Source organism: Sander lucioperca, chromosome 15, assembly GCF_008315115.2.
Source record: "Sander lucioperca isolate FBNREF2018 chromosome 15, SLUC_FBN_1.2, whole genome shotgun sequence".
NCBI lineage: Eukaryota > Metazoa > Chordata > Actinopteri > Perciformes > Percidae > Sander > Sander lucioperca.
Genome location: NC_050187.1, coordinates 21,378,984 through 21,396,491, shown reverse-complemented (window position 1 = coordinate 21,396,491; position 17,508 = coordinate 21,378,984). Strand labels below are relative to the sequence as shown.

Below are 17,508 nucleotides of genomic sequence, written 5' to 3'. Positions count from 1 at the left end.
AATTTCAGAAGTGAGCGGAGTGGAGCTTTGGGAAATTAGTTAACAAGTATTCTTGTTTTGAGGCGATGACATTCCACTGATCTCACTGGGCATTGGAGAATCAGAGACATGGACTAATCTAAAGGCTAGCCTGCACTGAGGGCTGTGTTTGGGATTCTCCTCTGATCATCAGTCAAGCCAGGCCTAACAAGCTCTAAGGCAGCAAGGCACGCCATTTGTGATGGGCACTGCAGCTGCAACACACATAAACTCCATTTTGGTTGTGCAGAATGTGTCACTGTGCTGGATGAGGGGGGATGACTACACTCTCATGGAGTGATCATTTAATTGAGTATTGTGAGATCCAATCAAACTGACAATCCCTCTCAGGATTTCAATGTGCATGTAAGTCAAAATGTCAATGCCTTGTTAGTTAAACAGAGATTCTGGGTTGAATGCATCTCCTATGGCAGTGAACTGGTACACTTACAGGTAAGATGGAGACCTTGGGGAAGTTGTGTAAAGTCTCCCACTCTCTCCGCAGGTAATCCAGCGAGCCCACAAAAACGATAGGCTTTAGCTCGTGGTAATGGAAGTTGCTGGCTCTTAAAGGCATCACCAAGTTTCGCAGCCCCACTAAAGCGGACGTGACATCCCCAAATATACAGACCACCACATGGCCGCTCAGCACTGTCATGGAGGCTTCACTCCGGGTCTGCAGGGAACAGAGGGATACAGGGGAGGGGGAGAAAAGCAGAGAGAGAGGAATGAGGAGGAGTGCAGATAGAGAAGAAAGGAAGAGACAAAGAGACAGAGACAAATAGAATTATAGAAAGAAATGAGTGTTGCTAACAGAAAACATGTTAATGTGCATGATGTTAGTCTGAAATTAGCCATAAGTCTGTTTTAAACTGTTATAAACTCATTTTAAATAGTTTGTTAACCAAGTATTTAGCTAAATTATATATGTACTCCACAATAAAAGCATTCTACTAACAGGTCTTACTATTTACTGTAAACAAACTAAAGTTTGGTTAACCACTATTCTGTTTATAAGCAGTTTATTAGATAGATCAGAAATAGGAGTTCACAGAACAAAAACATAACATGTGGCCTTTTTTCAAAGGGCAACTGATTCAATCAGGCTGGATGCAGTTTGTAAGATTTTAGGCACATACAGTATTCAGAGTAGGACCCTGTCATAAATCAGAGAAGTATAAATAAACAAAGCTCCTCTTGTATGACGTTAGTGTTGAAAAAGAACAATGCAATGCCCTGCTTTCAAGATCTGTCGCGGCCGCTTGATGTGCATTCGATGCAAGTTTGAGTGTACATTAAGTAAACTAAACGCTCCTATGATCCCAGTTGGTTTGAAACTAAAACTCTATCATTGTTTTTTGGAGATATACGGTAAAACTAAGAGCATCAAGGGACCAAACCACTGCTGTAAATGTGCACATACTCTCAGCTAGTTGCCTGATCTGGTGGATTAAATGTTTTTGATTATCTACATGTCCAGAACCTTTTTTGTTGGCCCAACTCATGCAGAAACATCCCTCAGACCCCCTTAAACTAATTAACAGCAATAAATGTTCTTAAATGTCAACTATATAGATGACTACGCCTTCTATTTTACATTTGATTTGGGCAGGATTAACTCGGCCCTAACAAATTGTGCACTAACATAAATGCTTACAAACTGCTTTGTTAAAACATCTAAGCAAACCCATGCATGGATTGTTGAAATGCTGTTCACAGATCCTTGGTGGATAAATAAAAAAAAACAATAAACTCACCTTGAACAACAGAGAGGCAGTGAGAGAAATTTCAATACATATTAGTATGTGATTGTGTTACTACAATATTGAGGGGAAACTTTGGTTCCTGAGCATACTTACTTTAACTCTGTTTTTTTTTTTGTTGTTGTTGCATATTCTATTATATTTTAGAGGTTTTGCAGTTACACGGTTTCATGTCCCACTCACCAGGATTACTTTTTCGATTTCCTTTGACGGGCACCAGTGAAACATCCCCGTCGAGTCATACCTCTTCACGTTCATGTCCATGCTCTCAATTTGTTCATTTCCAGGAATTTGAAGGGGGTCGTGTCGACTGGAAAAAACAGAGCAATTTATTAACGTTTTGACCATTTTGCGAAATGACTGCAGCCATGGTGGTAACATGAAAGAGGCAAAGTACCACCTGGGTTTCTTGAGATCTATGCTGTCTATTCATACAATGTATCAAAAGTCCATCATATTCTGAGAGTGTTAGACTTTCTACTGCCCCACATACTATAGGTCCCATAACTACTATATCATTCCTCCATTCCGTCTTGTCCTTGATGTCAAGCCATCAGAAAACTCAAAGACCCTGGTGCTTGCAGTGGTGCGGTGCAGAGAACAGCAAGACTTGAGTGCTACTGACTGAATAGCACGAATACACAAGGCCAATTACCCGCTTTTACCCTCTCTTCCAGCTCCTGACACCATGCGGCGCAAATAGTAAAAGCTCCAACAGGCTCACACTTTAAATATTTCAGGAATTTGCCCAATCACATTTTGCTTTCCCAACTGATGGCCATTAATGTTTCAACAGCATGTCACAACCAAACAGGCTAATCCACAGCACTGGGCTGCTGAGTTTTATCCAGTGTAACACTGCCCATGAAAGGGCTCCTGTCAGTCCTGTTATACCGCTTATCATGTTCTTGCATTTATACTACAAGACGTGTTCTCACAGTTCCTCTAAAGGCAATCCATAAAATGTCATCTAAAACACTGAGTCAGGATTAACTGCAAAAATGTAGTGCTGTTCCTCATTACACTGCTTGTTTAACGGCAATGTAAATGTAATTTATTTACAATTCAACCCAAATAATGAAACCCTTGGTTAAAACAGCACTATACAGACTCCAAAAAAACAGGGAACTGCAAAAAGACAGACATTTGAGTAATATGGGAGAAAACATCTCAAGAATTTGACATACATCTCTCTCAGTATCACTATCTCTATCCTCTATCAACACTGTCATTCACTGACAAGGCTTTGATGTTGCCTTTTCCTTCAGCCTGCATACCAATGCAGGAAAAGTTAAAGTTAAAAAAAAGTTGTCAATTAGCCACCCTCTCTCTCTCTCCAACTCTCTTTCCTCTATCAGTTAGTGCAGGTGATAATAACACTGACAGCATTTAGTGTTTTTACGCTCAGCCTGAATCTTTCATCCAGAGCCGCGTGTTGCGCCAATCAACTCCACAGAGCCCCCGTCACTTCAATCTGCTCAGCTCTGCTGGCCTCCACACAGGGGCTGACTGGCGCATGCAGACGGGCTGCCGCTCCAGCTCTCTCTGCCAAGACAGCTATCTTTCACAGAGCTGTCAGCGGTGTGACTGGCAGTCTGTCACTGGCTCCACACACCTCCTTCTCCCTCTGCCTTCTTCCTGCCTCGGGTTGAACCAACCACAAGACTCGGGGAGAGCAGACATGACGTCTATGCCACAGTGCCACGCCCAAGAGATATCAGCTACGGATGATACTGTGACATCTTATGCGATTGGATGCATGTTGTCTGTCATGACCCGTCAAAAAGGTTTGTGGAAATGGTGTTAATGCCATGGTGGCAATGCAGCTCGTTAGCACAGTAACACATCAGATTGGCAAATGGGAAATTAATAACAGCCAGGCTTAGGATGGGTCAGCTAGGATGCAAAATATGATTAAATGTCAGCCTTAGTGTTTAAAAAAATACACATATATTATATGTATATTAAATATATATTTGTAAATACATTTCAAAACTATGTAATTTCTACCTTTAATTTAATTTATTTTTTTAAGTTTCCCAGTTCAACATTTTCCCTGGGTGACATACAGTATTTTATCTTTTACACTTTTATATAGGATAACTATTTCCCTTACAGCATGTCTCACTCCAGTGTCTCACCATCTCTCTTTCTTCCTCCCTCCATCAGTATATATTTCAAACAGAGTTGAGTTATTCCAATGTATCACTCTGCAGTCACAAGCTGGGGATGGGCGTGCTCCCCCAATCCCTCTCTGCCAGTACGAAGGCAGCTTCTTGCTTTGAAAATTTCCCCCATCATGCAAACTGACAAAGGCATGCTTTTCAAAAGCCCACAGCCAATCTGTTGATCATTATTTATTTACAAAGGCCTTCAGGCTGCAACTCCTGTAAAAACCATACTTGATACGTATGCTCGCTCTCTTGCTAGCTCTCTACTGAGTTTCCCCCCCTCCTTGCTTGTAGAATAAAGTATCCCTAAGGCTACCTCAAACAATCACTTTTCATTGTGCATAAAATCCACCTTGTAAAGCGCAACTGTTTAATATATATATAGTGTTATATGTTGACAGGGGCAGCTGTGAAGGAGGGTGGGAAGGGGGGGGCTGTGGACTGTGATGGGTAATTTGATGTTTTGCTGAGGGCTAAGACTGGGAAAAAGAATCTACACCTATAACAGAGGACCTGTCATCCCAGTACCCAAGAGCCAGCAGAATACAGAAGCACCCCTAAAGCATAGAAAACTTTGACACCGCTTTGAAGCGTTTTCAAAACTGAGTAAATAACTCGCAAGAATTATTATTACTGCAAGATCAAAGCAAAGATGCATATATTACATGGCAAACAGGGACCATCTCCTAAGCAAAAAAGGAAGAGAAGAAAAGGTTTTGTGCAAACTAAACAGCCTTTTAAACAAGCAGTTAGCTGGAAATGTGCCAATGTCTAGTTGTTTTGTAGCAGTTTTCTCCCTCTGAGCAAGGGCATCTAAAATCATGCTCTGTTCCAAACTAGACTGAAGGGTATGACTCTGTGTTGGGCTAATGGTTCGGCAAGTGTGAAGGCTTATTAAATGCTTGTTTTGTGGAGAACTGAGGGGGAGGCCGACAAGTACGGACAAAAATCACATAGGCATGCGAGTGCAGAAAGAGGAACTTTGCCTAAGGGAAGCTAGCAGGACCAACATACAAAGAACTCGAGTAGAATGTAAGGAAAATACACAACAGTGCAATAATAACCAAAAACAAAATGCAAAAATAGATTTAAACATTAAATGATAGAAAATAAAACTATTATATTTTATATTTGTATATTACTCTTATTTACAGAAACTACGTACATATAATGGAATTTTAGTTTTTAGAGATTCATATTCCATACAAAAAAATATGTTTTTGAGGTATTTATTTTCCCACACAATTCAGATACAGGAGTTTCTACTGCAGTGCAGCTGTACTGCGTACCTACTAACAGCGACAAGGGTGTGTGACAAAAACCACACAGCTCTCTTTTTAGAATTTCCTATTGTAAAGTCATAGAATTGACAACCATAACATATACTCTCATTAAGAGTAGGGCAGCGTAGCTATGAGTGTTCCTGTCCTGTTAGATCTTCCCCACCATGCCTTTATCCTGCCGTCCCAATCTGCACAGCTCGGCCTCCCGTATTTTCCACTCTGTTTCTAACCCTGCCTCACAACCAGAGGAGCTAAAAAAAACTACGCCTTTTATCTTTCAAAATCAATTAACAGCAATTTAATTCCACAGGACAGGATAAAAGGAAGGTAATATTTGAATTCATATTTGATTGCAATGATACATCTCACATATGGCCTTAAGTACCAGAAACAGTACTCACAGGGGTTCCCACAATAGAGGAGTAGCCTGAGGGCAAAGTAACCATGCAGGTCTCTCTGATTGGTTGCCGGTGTCATTAGTGCCAGCATTGTTTAAGGAGCACATGTGGACCAGACCGGAGGTGACAGCTGGGACTTTAAAGCCAGAGAAGTTTTCAAACGGCTCCTCACAGCCGCTTTTCATGACAGAAATATTATTTCAGCTCTGTCATTAACAGCTGACAGCATGCCATCCTAAACAGCCACTGCCTAACAGGGCACTTCTCCTTTCTCTTTCTCTCACAGAGTTTCTTACCTCCTTCTTCTGCCACCCCTAATTTGCCCCCTCCCATCCATCCAAACTCTCACCATCTCACCATCAGCAGCATCCGCCTCTGAAGTATCTCTCACATGCATCCCTCCATCCCTTCCTTTCTCCTTTCTTCCCTGTATATGACTTCCTCTCACTCCCCATTTGAAGTGCTGGAAGGCGAAAAAAAGTCAGCGTCTCTTACCTCATCATTTTTGGCGAGCAGTTGGGTGAGTTTCGCATCCCTCCGTTGCGCTGCTTTTTTTTGGGCGAGAGAGTTGATGGATGCTCGTCTTCGACTGCAAACACATGCACAGAATGTCAGAATAGAGACAGATGTTTGGGAAAGTGTGGTGGACCTGACATGAAAAAAAGAAGCCAACAGTCAATCAATCATTGCAAACAAAAAAATTAACAGAAGAAAAGGATAATTAATAATTCAGTGTCAAATTGAGAAAATATAGAAAAAAGTATTAGTAACGGACAATGGTAAATCTGAGAAAGGCAGGAGAAAACCACAGAAGAAAAAAAATGTAAGACCTGAATATTTTACGGAAGGCTCACATCCCAAAACCCCGATATTTTGTCTCTTCTGAGGTGCACTTTTACATGGCCTTAAGTAATACACTACTGCATTTGTTCAGTACACCCGCTAAAATGTGCAGGTGGTTGGACCTCTAGCAGTCTGCATCAGAGTAACCATGCTTACCTATGCCATTAATTGCCATGTGATGGTACAGACTGTCATTGTCATTGGGGCACGGGCAAAAGCAATGACAATGAGATAAATGACAGTTATGGAGATGGATCTCGAATGGGTTGTTTTTTTTAACCAAACTATGGGAACCCCACCCCATTATTCCAGTTCTATCCAAAGTGCACAATGGCTCTTCCACAGGTCTACCTCCATGCCAAGAGAACACTTAGCACTCAGCACACATCACTAAGGACAAGGCAGAAATTAGTGGACTATGAATATCGAAAGCAGCTAATAACTACACATCGTCCCCCATTAGAAGAAGGTCAGGACCAGTATTAAAAGTTTAAATGAAAAATTAATTATTTATGTGAGATTTAATAGTCCATTCTTTATGCTTTGGTGTAAAGCATTTGCAGTAAGCTACCATGGCCACAATGTTTTTTTAAGATTATTTTGATAAGATTCAAGTTCAGCTTCCTGTCAACTTTGCTTTGCTGTGTCAAGAAATGGGGTGGGGGAAAAAACTAGATTTTTTTAAACTTTGCTTGAGTCCCACTCAGACAGAGAGGACGAGAAAGAGCAGCCAGATTGAGGCCAGGCCCAATCGTCTGAAGATTTCAGGCAAGCTAACAGTAGTCTGATCTTCACTATTGTCTGCAAGTTTTAAGAGCTTTCAGACAGGCACCCAGATGCTCTTATCCACTGTGTACTCTCCCAGCGCAAATGCCAAATGCACGTCACTTCAAACCCATATTAGTCCTTTGGTTAGAAATCAGTAACACAGCATGATATTAGTGCAAATCAATGTGCACGCTGCAAGCCGTGACTTCCAAGCATGTGGAAATTCATTATTGTCTGAGCACCCGTCCTAGGCTGTCACGTAATTCTGCTAATAAAAGATAAGAAATACACCTTTGCCTTCTAATAAAATGTCATTTCTATGACATTTCCTTTATGCAATTGGGCATTCGGAATAGCTAATATCACAAGCACTTTCCACTTTACAAATAATTCTTTCTCTAATGCACTTTGAAAATACCACATCAGAAAATATGCATTCCTCGCCATATTGTTAGAAAAGAGTCCTTCTGGTTTAAACTTAATTTGTTGAAGTAAAACTATAAGACTTCTCAGTTACACCCACAACAATAAAATGAAATACTTCCCAGCCACTGGGTAATAAAATCTTTTACAGTAAATAATTAAAAACTTAAGTTTATATTTCAGCTAAGTATCCTACGAACTCACAACTCCTGCAACATTTCTGAAAATAAATACTGATAAGCAACTCTTTTGTGTCAATTCTACATTCACGTTTTAGCACTCCTCAGTATGGAAGTCACCCACTATAGACAGCAGCAGCCACTGCACTAGCAGGCAAATCCGTGCAAAGCAGCAGGAGCAACAACAGCAGAAGCAGCTCCAGCAGAGTGAACCGTCATGCAGCAAACACGACAAAATTAAGGGACGAGACGGGCGGGGTTACTGACTGATGCATCCCGCTAAGGGGGCAACCTACAGTGCCTACTGTGACTGAGCAGCATGGCATTACTGGGGTGGTAGCGGTATTTCACCGGCAGACTGCGGGCGCGGTTCAGCCGACTCTCAGCCAGGGATCTGGCCATCACGTCTCCAGGACCTGAGATACTGAGGCGCAGTTGCGAGGGGTCAGCCCCAGGCCCCGGCCCCATGGGGAGCAGACTTCCTTTACGGTTATTAACAAGGGGGATGTTGAGTTTGCCCGGGTTGAACAGGGGGTCCTGGTTGGGGTGCAAGTTGTTGGGAAGGAATGCATTTGAGGTGATGGAGGTGGAGTTGCAGCCGGTGGTTTTAACTGATCGCTTTTGAAAAGATGGCCTAACTTCATCCATTGCTGTCAAACAATGGAGAATAAAAAGTGTGAGAAAGTCTGTATTAATGCTCATGAATTAGTTAGTAATTAAACTATAGTGTTAAACTGTAATATTATTGTTATTAACTGTTATTAACTAGTGTTGTTTTTGTTATATTTGTTTTAAATGCTATAATTGTTTTATCAGAGATTTCAGGGGCTATCTCCTAAAACAAAATTCATCATTTTACTGTACTTGACTTGAAATAAATATGTGAGCAATAAATGATAATTTATTAAAAGCCTGTATAAGGATCAAACACTTGTCTCTGTGAAAAAGATTACAATCTTTCTCATTTTAGTTAAATAATTTCTGAAAGCCAAAAAATCATGCTATAAAAACAGGAATCATTTATCATTTAATTTTTTCTAAAAGTGGTGTTGAAACTTCAACAATCTCTTATGTACTTGGCACACGCTCTGACTGAAATGTTCACAGTGACAATTACTTTGCATTTGTGACAAACATGAATTAATAAGAAGTCTCTCTGTTGTCTCAGTTGCGCTACACTTTCTGGTAAAACAAAGGAGAGACACGGCTTGGCTAAAGCCACTCAAATCCAGTTTTATTTTAGGCACAATGTGTAGCACTTTGCATTTACTTCAACAAATATAAAACTAGAACTAATAATTTAAAATATTCCTTATTTAAAAATGTTGTATCATTAAACATTAAAACAATTCATTTTGGATTGTGTATAGGAATTGATTCCAGACTAAAGATGCAGTCATTCTATTCTCAAACACGCTGATTTTTACTGTAACTTTGACAGTAATTACATTATGTCCAGTGACAACCTGCAGTGTCTAATATAAAATAAATACTCTGTGCATGTAGAAACTCACGTACACCTGATGTTCACCCAGCGGTCCCACCAAAAACACACACACACACACACACACACACACACACACACACATACACACACACACACACACACACACACACACACACACACACACACACACACACACACACACACACACACACACACACACACACACACACAATCTGATTGAGGCTGCGGAGTCAACCTGTATGTTTGCATGTATTGAAGTGGTTGTAAAGTTGAATGGGAGTGGAGGAGCCCTGTTCCTCCCTTTGGTAGAAGGGTGGTTGGTTGGTTGGTTGGTTGTTTGGAGGATAGAGCATGCTTGGGTGGCCCTGGGCGATAAACAGACGTTTATCCCAGCCGTCAGCTGCCTCCTTGATTTACTGGGCGCCACCGATAGTTCCTGGATTCATCTGGCCCTTGTCAAACACGTGCAGCGTTAGAGAGCGCTCACCGGCCCTGGCAGGTCCACTGTGCATCCTGAACAACCCAGACGGCAACTGTCCCTTTCTGAAATGCTAATCACATGACGGTACTGTCCTTCGTGCAAGCCTTATCGGATCGTCGTGACCCAATGTAAACTGGATGATGAGGCAGAGGAATAACAACTACGAGTGTTTACTTTTGTATGTGAGTTAAGCTGGCTTTGCCATTACAGTGTTTGCTGCATGAGAAAGCTTTGTTCTTCATCTGCATTGCAACTGCATGAAAAAGCTTTTTACGCCATGCGTTGTAATTTTTAAATATAAAACTTAAACTGATATTATGGCAGCTGCAATTCCTTTTAGGTCTCTGCTACGAGACAGCCACTATTTCAAAGACGAAACAAAAAATGTCTTTAATATCAATATGCTTAATGAGAACAAATACATTGGATAAAAATATACATATAAAATGTTAGAAGTGACAAATAGCATAACTAAAATTTATTCTTAACAAGAAGAGTAAAAAAGGAATGCATTTAACAATTATTTACCAAAGATTTAGGCCTACCTAAATTGCAATCAGCTTTGAATCGAACGCCAGCCTCTTTCTGACTTCCACTGTTCCCTGGTGTTGTAGCGCCATCTGCTGCTACATGCAGCACAATACAAAAAGAATATTTTATGGAACTACATGGTATTATAAAAACACAAGATAATTTTGTAATTAATACCAGGAACTCATTATTTTAATTTCCTGTCAACATACGTTGAAAATGATCTAAATTAGAATAAAAAGTCTGTCTGAGGTAAACATTGAATTTAGCACGGGTTAAATTGTGTGTTTGCTTTGTCTCTGTATAAGACACAAGACAACATCAGAATATTCTAAAGGAATAAAGGACAGCAAAGCAAACGCTAAAGCAGAGCATCAATACTATACGACATATTGAGGGGGTCTATATCTAAACACAGAGCTGGAGCAGAATGGAGAAGGACAGAGAAACACACTTACGTGATCTGACATATCCATTATACTTATATTTGGCTGAGGAGAATGCAAAGACAAGTGGCAAGTCACACAGGGGGAGAAATGATGTAATGAAACAAGCACATTAGGAAATAGAGACATCAACATAAGCTGTGGACGGAAATTATATCAAATGTAACCATGATGAGGTTCTATCTATATAGTGAAAGGCATGAGGGCATAAACCATCAATTAAAGGTACAATTAATTAAAATTATGGAAAAAACAAATGGTAGTTATGATTAAAGTATGGCACAATGGCACAAAATAGGCAGACAGGTGAATGAAATGTATTGTCCATTCTCAGAGTGAGCCATGCTTTTAGGAAAGTGTACTAAGCCTGTAATGAGATGTAATAACAGACTAATGGCTGAAAAAAAACATCAAAAAAGCTCAATTTGAGGTTACACAGTTTGTTGAATCTACCACTGGATTCAACAACCTAAATGTTCCTTATTAAAAAACTAATTTAATGCTTTGACGTTCTACATTTTGATTTATATGTGATAAACATTGTGAGGTCTTTAGATAGAACAAATAAAGCCACCATGGGGAACAAAGACAACAACTACATACTTGAGTGCATGTAGACGTCCAAAACACAGACAGCAAACACTCGCTACTCAAAACAGCTGCGCCAACAAAGCACAAATGCAAAGACACTTGATCGTTACATGCAGTCCACATCTCTTGCACAAATGGATTTTTTTTTTTTTTAAAGGGAATTTTTACAATCATGGGTTCAATGCTACACTTTCAGATATCTTGGGTTGTTCTTTATAAAGGGTTGACCAAGGTCTCCTCTTATGCCATAACTATTAATTATCTGGGAATTACAGTTCATGCCCTTGACTGAGGAGGTACTGAAGACTGGTACCGATAGAAGTACTGGTACAGTGTGCACGTGAACTGAGCTCTGAGCTGCTGACACTCCCCACTCTTTCCCAGAGTCTCTTCCAGCAGTAAAGGTCACAGTAAGGGCCCAGGGCTGGCCTATGACACAGATCCTCAAACAGGGACTCACAGTGGCCCTGGCATCTGTCTCTAGCAATCTGCCTGCACCACAGAGGCGGCAGACTAACTGGCTAGCATCTGGGGCGTAGCAAGGCGGCATAGGACAGAGGGTAGGAGGGGTGGGAGGGGGGGACCAAGCCTGCCTGGTGGACAGGAGCTGTCAGGGCAAGTTTGGTGATGGACCAGCAGGGCTGGGAAAATGAAAATGCAAACATAATTTCCGTGTCAGAATAGATAAGGTCTCTAGAAATGAGATGCAGATGCACACACATGCACAGACACAGATATAGTAGTGCATGTAGTTACACACATATGCACGCATACACACACTGCCCAGAAGGCCATGGACTAGCCGTAAGCATCTTCCGAGCCCTGGGTCCCCAACCCTTGTCCATAGCCCAGCTTTATAGACGCTTTCAGCCTCTCCATCATAAAAAACATGTCACATCTCCAGCTTTTCTCATTGAAGGAAGCTGGCCGACTGCGATGATGGTCAGGTCACAAAAATAGACCATATGCAACTAATATACAAACCAAAAATAAATGTCTAGTTCAGCTGCAAAACTCAGAATAACTTCTGGGTAATACTTTAAAACTTATGTAGTTGAAGACAAGAATCAGTATACACAACCACACAAAGGGGAACTCTATTTTGTACCCTACTCTACCTACCTATTTAATGTGTGCTTTGAACTATATTTTTTACTTTTCACAATCGGTAGAAACTGCTCGCCTTTACCCTTTTTTGTTCAATTGTTACATCTTTTATCTGCAAAAGTTTTCGACCAAACTGCCTGACAAAACTGCAAAATTTTTATATGAATGATCTTGAGTAATAGTGGATATTAATCAAATATTGTATCAAATTGAAGTATTGCATTTTTATTGTATTGCATTAAAGTCCATAAAGCAACACAGAGGTTAATGTTTACGTCACTGTTAATGATGTGTCTGTGTCGCACTGTGTATTTGTGTGGTCCGAATGTAACTTGCATCAGAACACAGGGTGCATTAAATTAAAGACTGCTATCCAAAAAATCAATTATCCAAGTGCTCGGGCTAGAAAAATCTGGTTCGGATGTACAAGAGCATGGAGTCACGATGGATAAAGACGTCTTATCCTCTCAGTCTGGTGGGAAAAAAAGAGAGGAAATGGGGAGAGGAAATCCAACAATCCCTGACTGACAAAGCCCAATGCAGTCCTTTACTAAACTCACTTTGTTCAGACAAAATCAGAGTTAAAAAGGGAAAGAAATCTAAGACAGAGGAAGGCTTTCCTGAAATCCTACAGGGGGTTGAGGGAGAAGTGAGATCAGTAACCATGTAATGGCCAGTAATTGGTACCAAGGGATATCAGCGCAGGCCGAACTACAAGAGGCCAAACCAAACTCATCATGGCATGTTTGACACTAATCTAGGCTGAGTCGGCAGACACTGGGAGAATGTTGAGAAGGAAATCAGATCTGGATGTCTGAACCCAAGGCTTTGATAGCTAGGCCTACTGCTTCCATGTGTAATTGACTGACAATTTAGTATTTCCCATCCACTTAAAAGGAAAATCTAAATCTTCCACAAGCTTTTGTCCTCCTACCTTTTCTTTATCAAGCCAACTATCGCTATTCTGTAGTTTTCATTTTGTGTATTTTCTTGTCCTCTTTCTTACCATACAAAACCTCTCTTAGCCCCATTTTCCTTTTGTTCTCCTTCCTCCTAATTATCCTCTCTTTTTCAGACTTTCTGTCCTAAAAACAGTGTTAATTGTGAGCAAAATTGCATGTGTTCATCTTGCTCTTGTTCTTTTCTAATTGCCTAAAAGAGCGAAAGGGCATTTCAGTTGCTTGAGATATTATTAATTACTTTCCTGAACCAGTGTCACCAATAAAAACACATTTTAATATCTGTACAGGGCTCCTATAAGTATTTATCAGACTTTGCAAGAGTGTTAGAAATCTGAAACACTGTTTCAAATGTGATTTTCTCTTATCTTCGGCATTAAAGTCAAACTAAAAACTCTGCTCCTCACAGTTGCTCGGTGAGGTAAAGTCAAAGGTAAAAAAGAAAAGAAAAAAAAGAAACGGAAGCAAATCTGCTTTAACTGAAAAATATACAAACTGAAAACAGTGTTAACTCAGGTTGGTAAGGACCTTCAAGTTAAAGATAGAATACAATAATTTAACAAACATTACCATTAAATTGCAGGATAAAAACTTATTAAAATAATACATTCCATTTTTGTGTATACATACAGACATCTTACCTTAAACAGTTCAAAACACATCAACTCCAATAGTGATATTATCACACAACTGCATGACTAATGCAGCATGCGGTAGCCACATGTCTAACACCTACAGTACTGTACAGTATAGCAGCACCACAGAGGCACACCACTTACCCACCACACATATGACACTTGTAAAATAAAACGAATAGTGTCAAATGAAAATGATGAATAAGTGAAAAATAGGGATAAAGACTTAAAATAAACTAGATAGATAGATAGATAGATAGATAGATAGATAGATAGATAGATAGATAGATAGATAAAAACTAAATAAATTCATGTACACCACAGCTACACAATCTATGGAGTCACAGTTAACGGATCACTTCACACAGACGACGTCAAAGACACACACGTACACGTACAGTACCTCTGCATGGTACAATACACACCACAGACATGTAACAGCATGTGTTGGGCGGTGTAACTTACAGGCACGTAAAGTGGTTGCGCAATCATGAACAGAGACAGAGGAAAGTGGGTAGGCCCTCTGAAGGGTGTCCATGTTACTATGTACACTGCCTGACATGCAAGAGCAGTCTTGCTCTGAACAGCCGCAATCAAAACAACATGCCAGTTTCATTCGTTTGTAGACGGACATCTTGGCTACAGTCATGTTTTGGGATGAGAGGAGAGGAAAAGCAGCAGGTTAATGGCAAAAGGAGAAATATTCATCCAGGGGAAGTTGGAAGGTAACTTCATCAGAAAGTGCAAGCCTTAGCCACCTGCTCCCACAGACATGAGCCCCAAATTAACACAATCGAAGCACCGAGATTTATTTAAAAATCCAATTACTTAACCTCAACATGTCCTCCAATGATTTTTTTTAACTTTGTGTCTGAGAAAGCAAAATTTGAACACATTACAATATAACAATATTAATAATTGAATAATCATATGCCAGCGCATTATTTCCCAACCATATTGACATAGTCTGGAGAGGTCAAGCTGTGTGCTAAGGCTGTAACAGGTCAAAAGGCAAAACTATAACAGTGGGAAAGAGGGGTGAGGAGAAAGGAGAGATGGAAGGGAGGCATTCAGGGAAGAGAGGCATGAGCAATGTCTTCAGCAGCAAACCTAATACAATATTTCATACATTTGTACATCCTCTGTCCATTTGGCTAAAGGAGTGGATCACGTACCTGTATCCATCATGCAGCTGTAGCGGCTCTGTCCAAGGCATTACACTATTCTACTGGCTAGACTGGCCAATTCATGCTACTGTATAATTAAACTTGCAGTTTCACTGTTCCACTCCCCAAGGGAAGCTTCAATCGAATGTGCATGTGTGCATAAATGGTGAGTCTAGACAAAGAATGTACATGTTTGTTATTTTTCTGTGAATCAATGTCAATTTAAAGTGAGACTTTGTAACGTTTGAAAGAAGAAATAACATTCTTCCTCTTACAGATGAAAAATCTGAATTTATAAGTAATCAAATGCAGCATTGCTCTGTTCATTACACTCAACAATACAGCCTTACGTGGCCTGGTATGACCAGTAGCATATGGTGGCTAATGTTAGCAAACTTCAGATAGATATTGCTGTGTAACAGGTTTGTTTGTATCAGTGACAGTTTTAATTTTGATTGGTTGAGAAGCAGACACTATGTTGATTTTGAATCTTTAACTCATATTATTCATATGCCTCAAATTTATCAGGTAAAAATACTGACTGGGTCATTCATTATATTTACTTTTATTTATTTTTTAATTGTCTTCACTCAATAAATTCAGGGGAAAGAACTTGCAAATAAGTAGGGTAATTGAGAGTCTCTCTTCTGGCATATCCAAATTCACTCTCATTGGATAAAATTAAGGGGAAAATGCATTTCAACATTACTTTTTAGCATTTGATTTAAATATCACACGTAATGTCTAAAACACTAGGAGGTCAGGGATTGCAGGTCAAAATCAAATGTGTTACTAAATACCATCAGTATGCCTGCATCATCACTGTTACTGTACAGTATGTTTACAAGGATCAACACCAACACCATAATGATTGTATCAAAGTATTTAATTTATGTTTCTTTTCAATTATCATCCTAAAAAAATGCCAGTTTGGAGACTAGGTGTTCTCATTCAGGTAAGACTGGATGTGAAAGTAGTATTACACAACAATTAACAGCCAAAAAACTGTAAGCAGCCACTTTCTGTCTTTGTGGTGTGTGTTGCAGTGTGTGTGTTGCATGTGTGTATGTGTGTGTGTGTGTGTGTGTGTGTGTGTGTGTGTGTGTGTGTGTGTGTGTGTGTGTGTGTGTGTGTGTGTGTGTGTGTGTATGTGAAGCTCTGAACCCCAAGGGAAGCGGGAGTGAAAGTCCCCAGAGTAGCACATCTAGATTGCTGTGACTCTGGGCAGAAACAGTCCCTGGTTCCCATTCTCTCATTACCAAGGTGCAAACAGACAGCAGACTAATACTGTCTGGCACCTTTACAGAGACACTTTCAGCATCTTTGACTCTGAGTCACATCGGAAAATAACATCTTGAATGAAGTAATATGTTTCAGCTTCTGGCCAAGGAAAGAATGGGAAACGCAGATCATAAACCATGGGATTAAGGCATCAGGGACTGTTGTATCCTGTGGCATGCACATGTGCCTTATGAGCATGTAATACGCATGCAAAAAAACATAGTTTTGGTCCTAGCAACAACGGGAGGTACAGAGATAACTGTTCACAGTGTTGAAACAGTTTAGGGGTATGGCAGACAAGGTGCAGCGAGGCTATCACTTCATGCTGAAATTTCTTAACGTCAGAGTTTTTGCCTAGGCATTCGGACCACATTATATGTATGTTTACAATGTAGATCATTGATGCATGGAAGGGGAATAATGGAAAACACAAGACACACACACACACACACACACACACACACACACACACACACACACACAGACACACACACACACACACACACCAACAATGTCTTTGACTTCACAAATACCCAGATTTTGGCCTAGAATGATAAGGTGTCCATTTCAGGGCACTCCTGATTAAAGATTAGACATGATGGCTGCCCTGATCAACTGTCTGCATGGGTTTGATCAGTCACCATCTCCTCTAATCCACCAAGGCACAATATACTCAAACATAAGCTATCAGGGCGCTATGTTGAATACAAAGGATGTCCCAAAGAAAGCACCATTCTGATATACATGTCTCTCCCCAAGGCTTTCTTATTCAGCAAGAGTGCAAGGAAAAAAGTATACTGTTCTCAAGAGCTAAACTTTTGATCAATAACAAACACAGTGCACAGTAGCTTAGTGCAGAAAAGTGCATAAGACAAATGTTTTGTTTTTTTCCTTGGAAAAGCAGCCTTTCTGCACAAACAAGCAGCCTTCGACAAACCCCAACTACACCATATTATATAAACAAAACATTAGAACTACAAAGTGATGAAAAAAACTC

General features: G+C 40.2%; 1 protein-coding gene across 40 annotated transcripts in view; it reads right to left on the bottom strand.

Annotated features, from left to right (window-relative positions):
* The window catches only part of kcnma1a (potassium large conductance calcium-activated channel, subfamily M, alpha member 1a), a 137,092-nt gene that overhangs the window by 18,841 nt on the left and 100,743 nt on the right, over positions 1-17,508 (bottom strand). For 15 of the 40 annotated variants that reach the window (XM_031306572.2, XM_031306678.2, XM_031306584.2 and 12 more), the window contains 3 exons: positions 6,129-6,222; positions 1,965-2,091; positions 470-694 (listed from right to left, as the gene is read on the bottom strand). In XM_031306572.2, the coding sequence (XP_031162432.1) occupies positions 470-694; positions 1,965-2,091; positions 6,129-6,222 (446 nt within the window). Of the gene's footprint in view, positions 1-469; positions 695-1,964; positions 2,092-6,128; positions 6,223-10,340; positions 10,422-10,784; positions 10,818-14,529; positions 14,704-17,508 lie in introns of all 40 variants that reach the window. The other 25 variants (XM_031306524.2, XM_035992613.1, XM_035992616.1 and 22 more) reach the window with 9 other exon arrangements.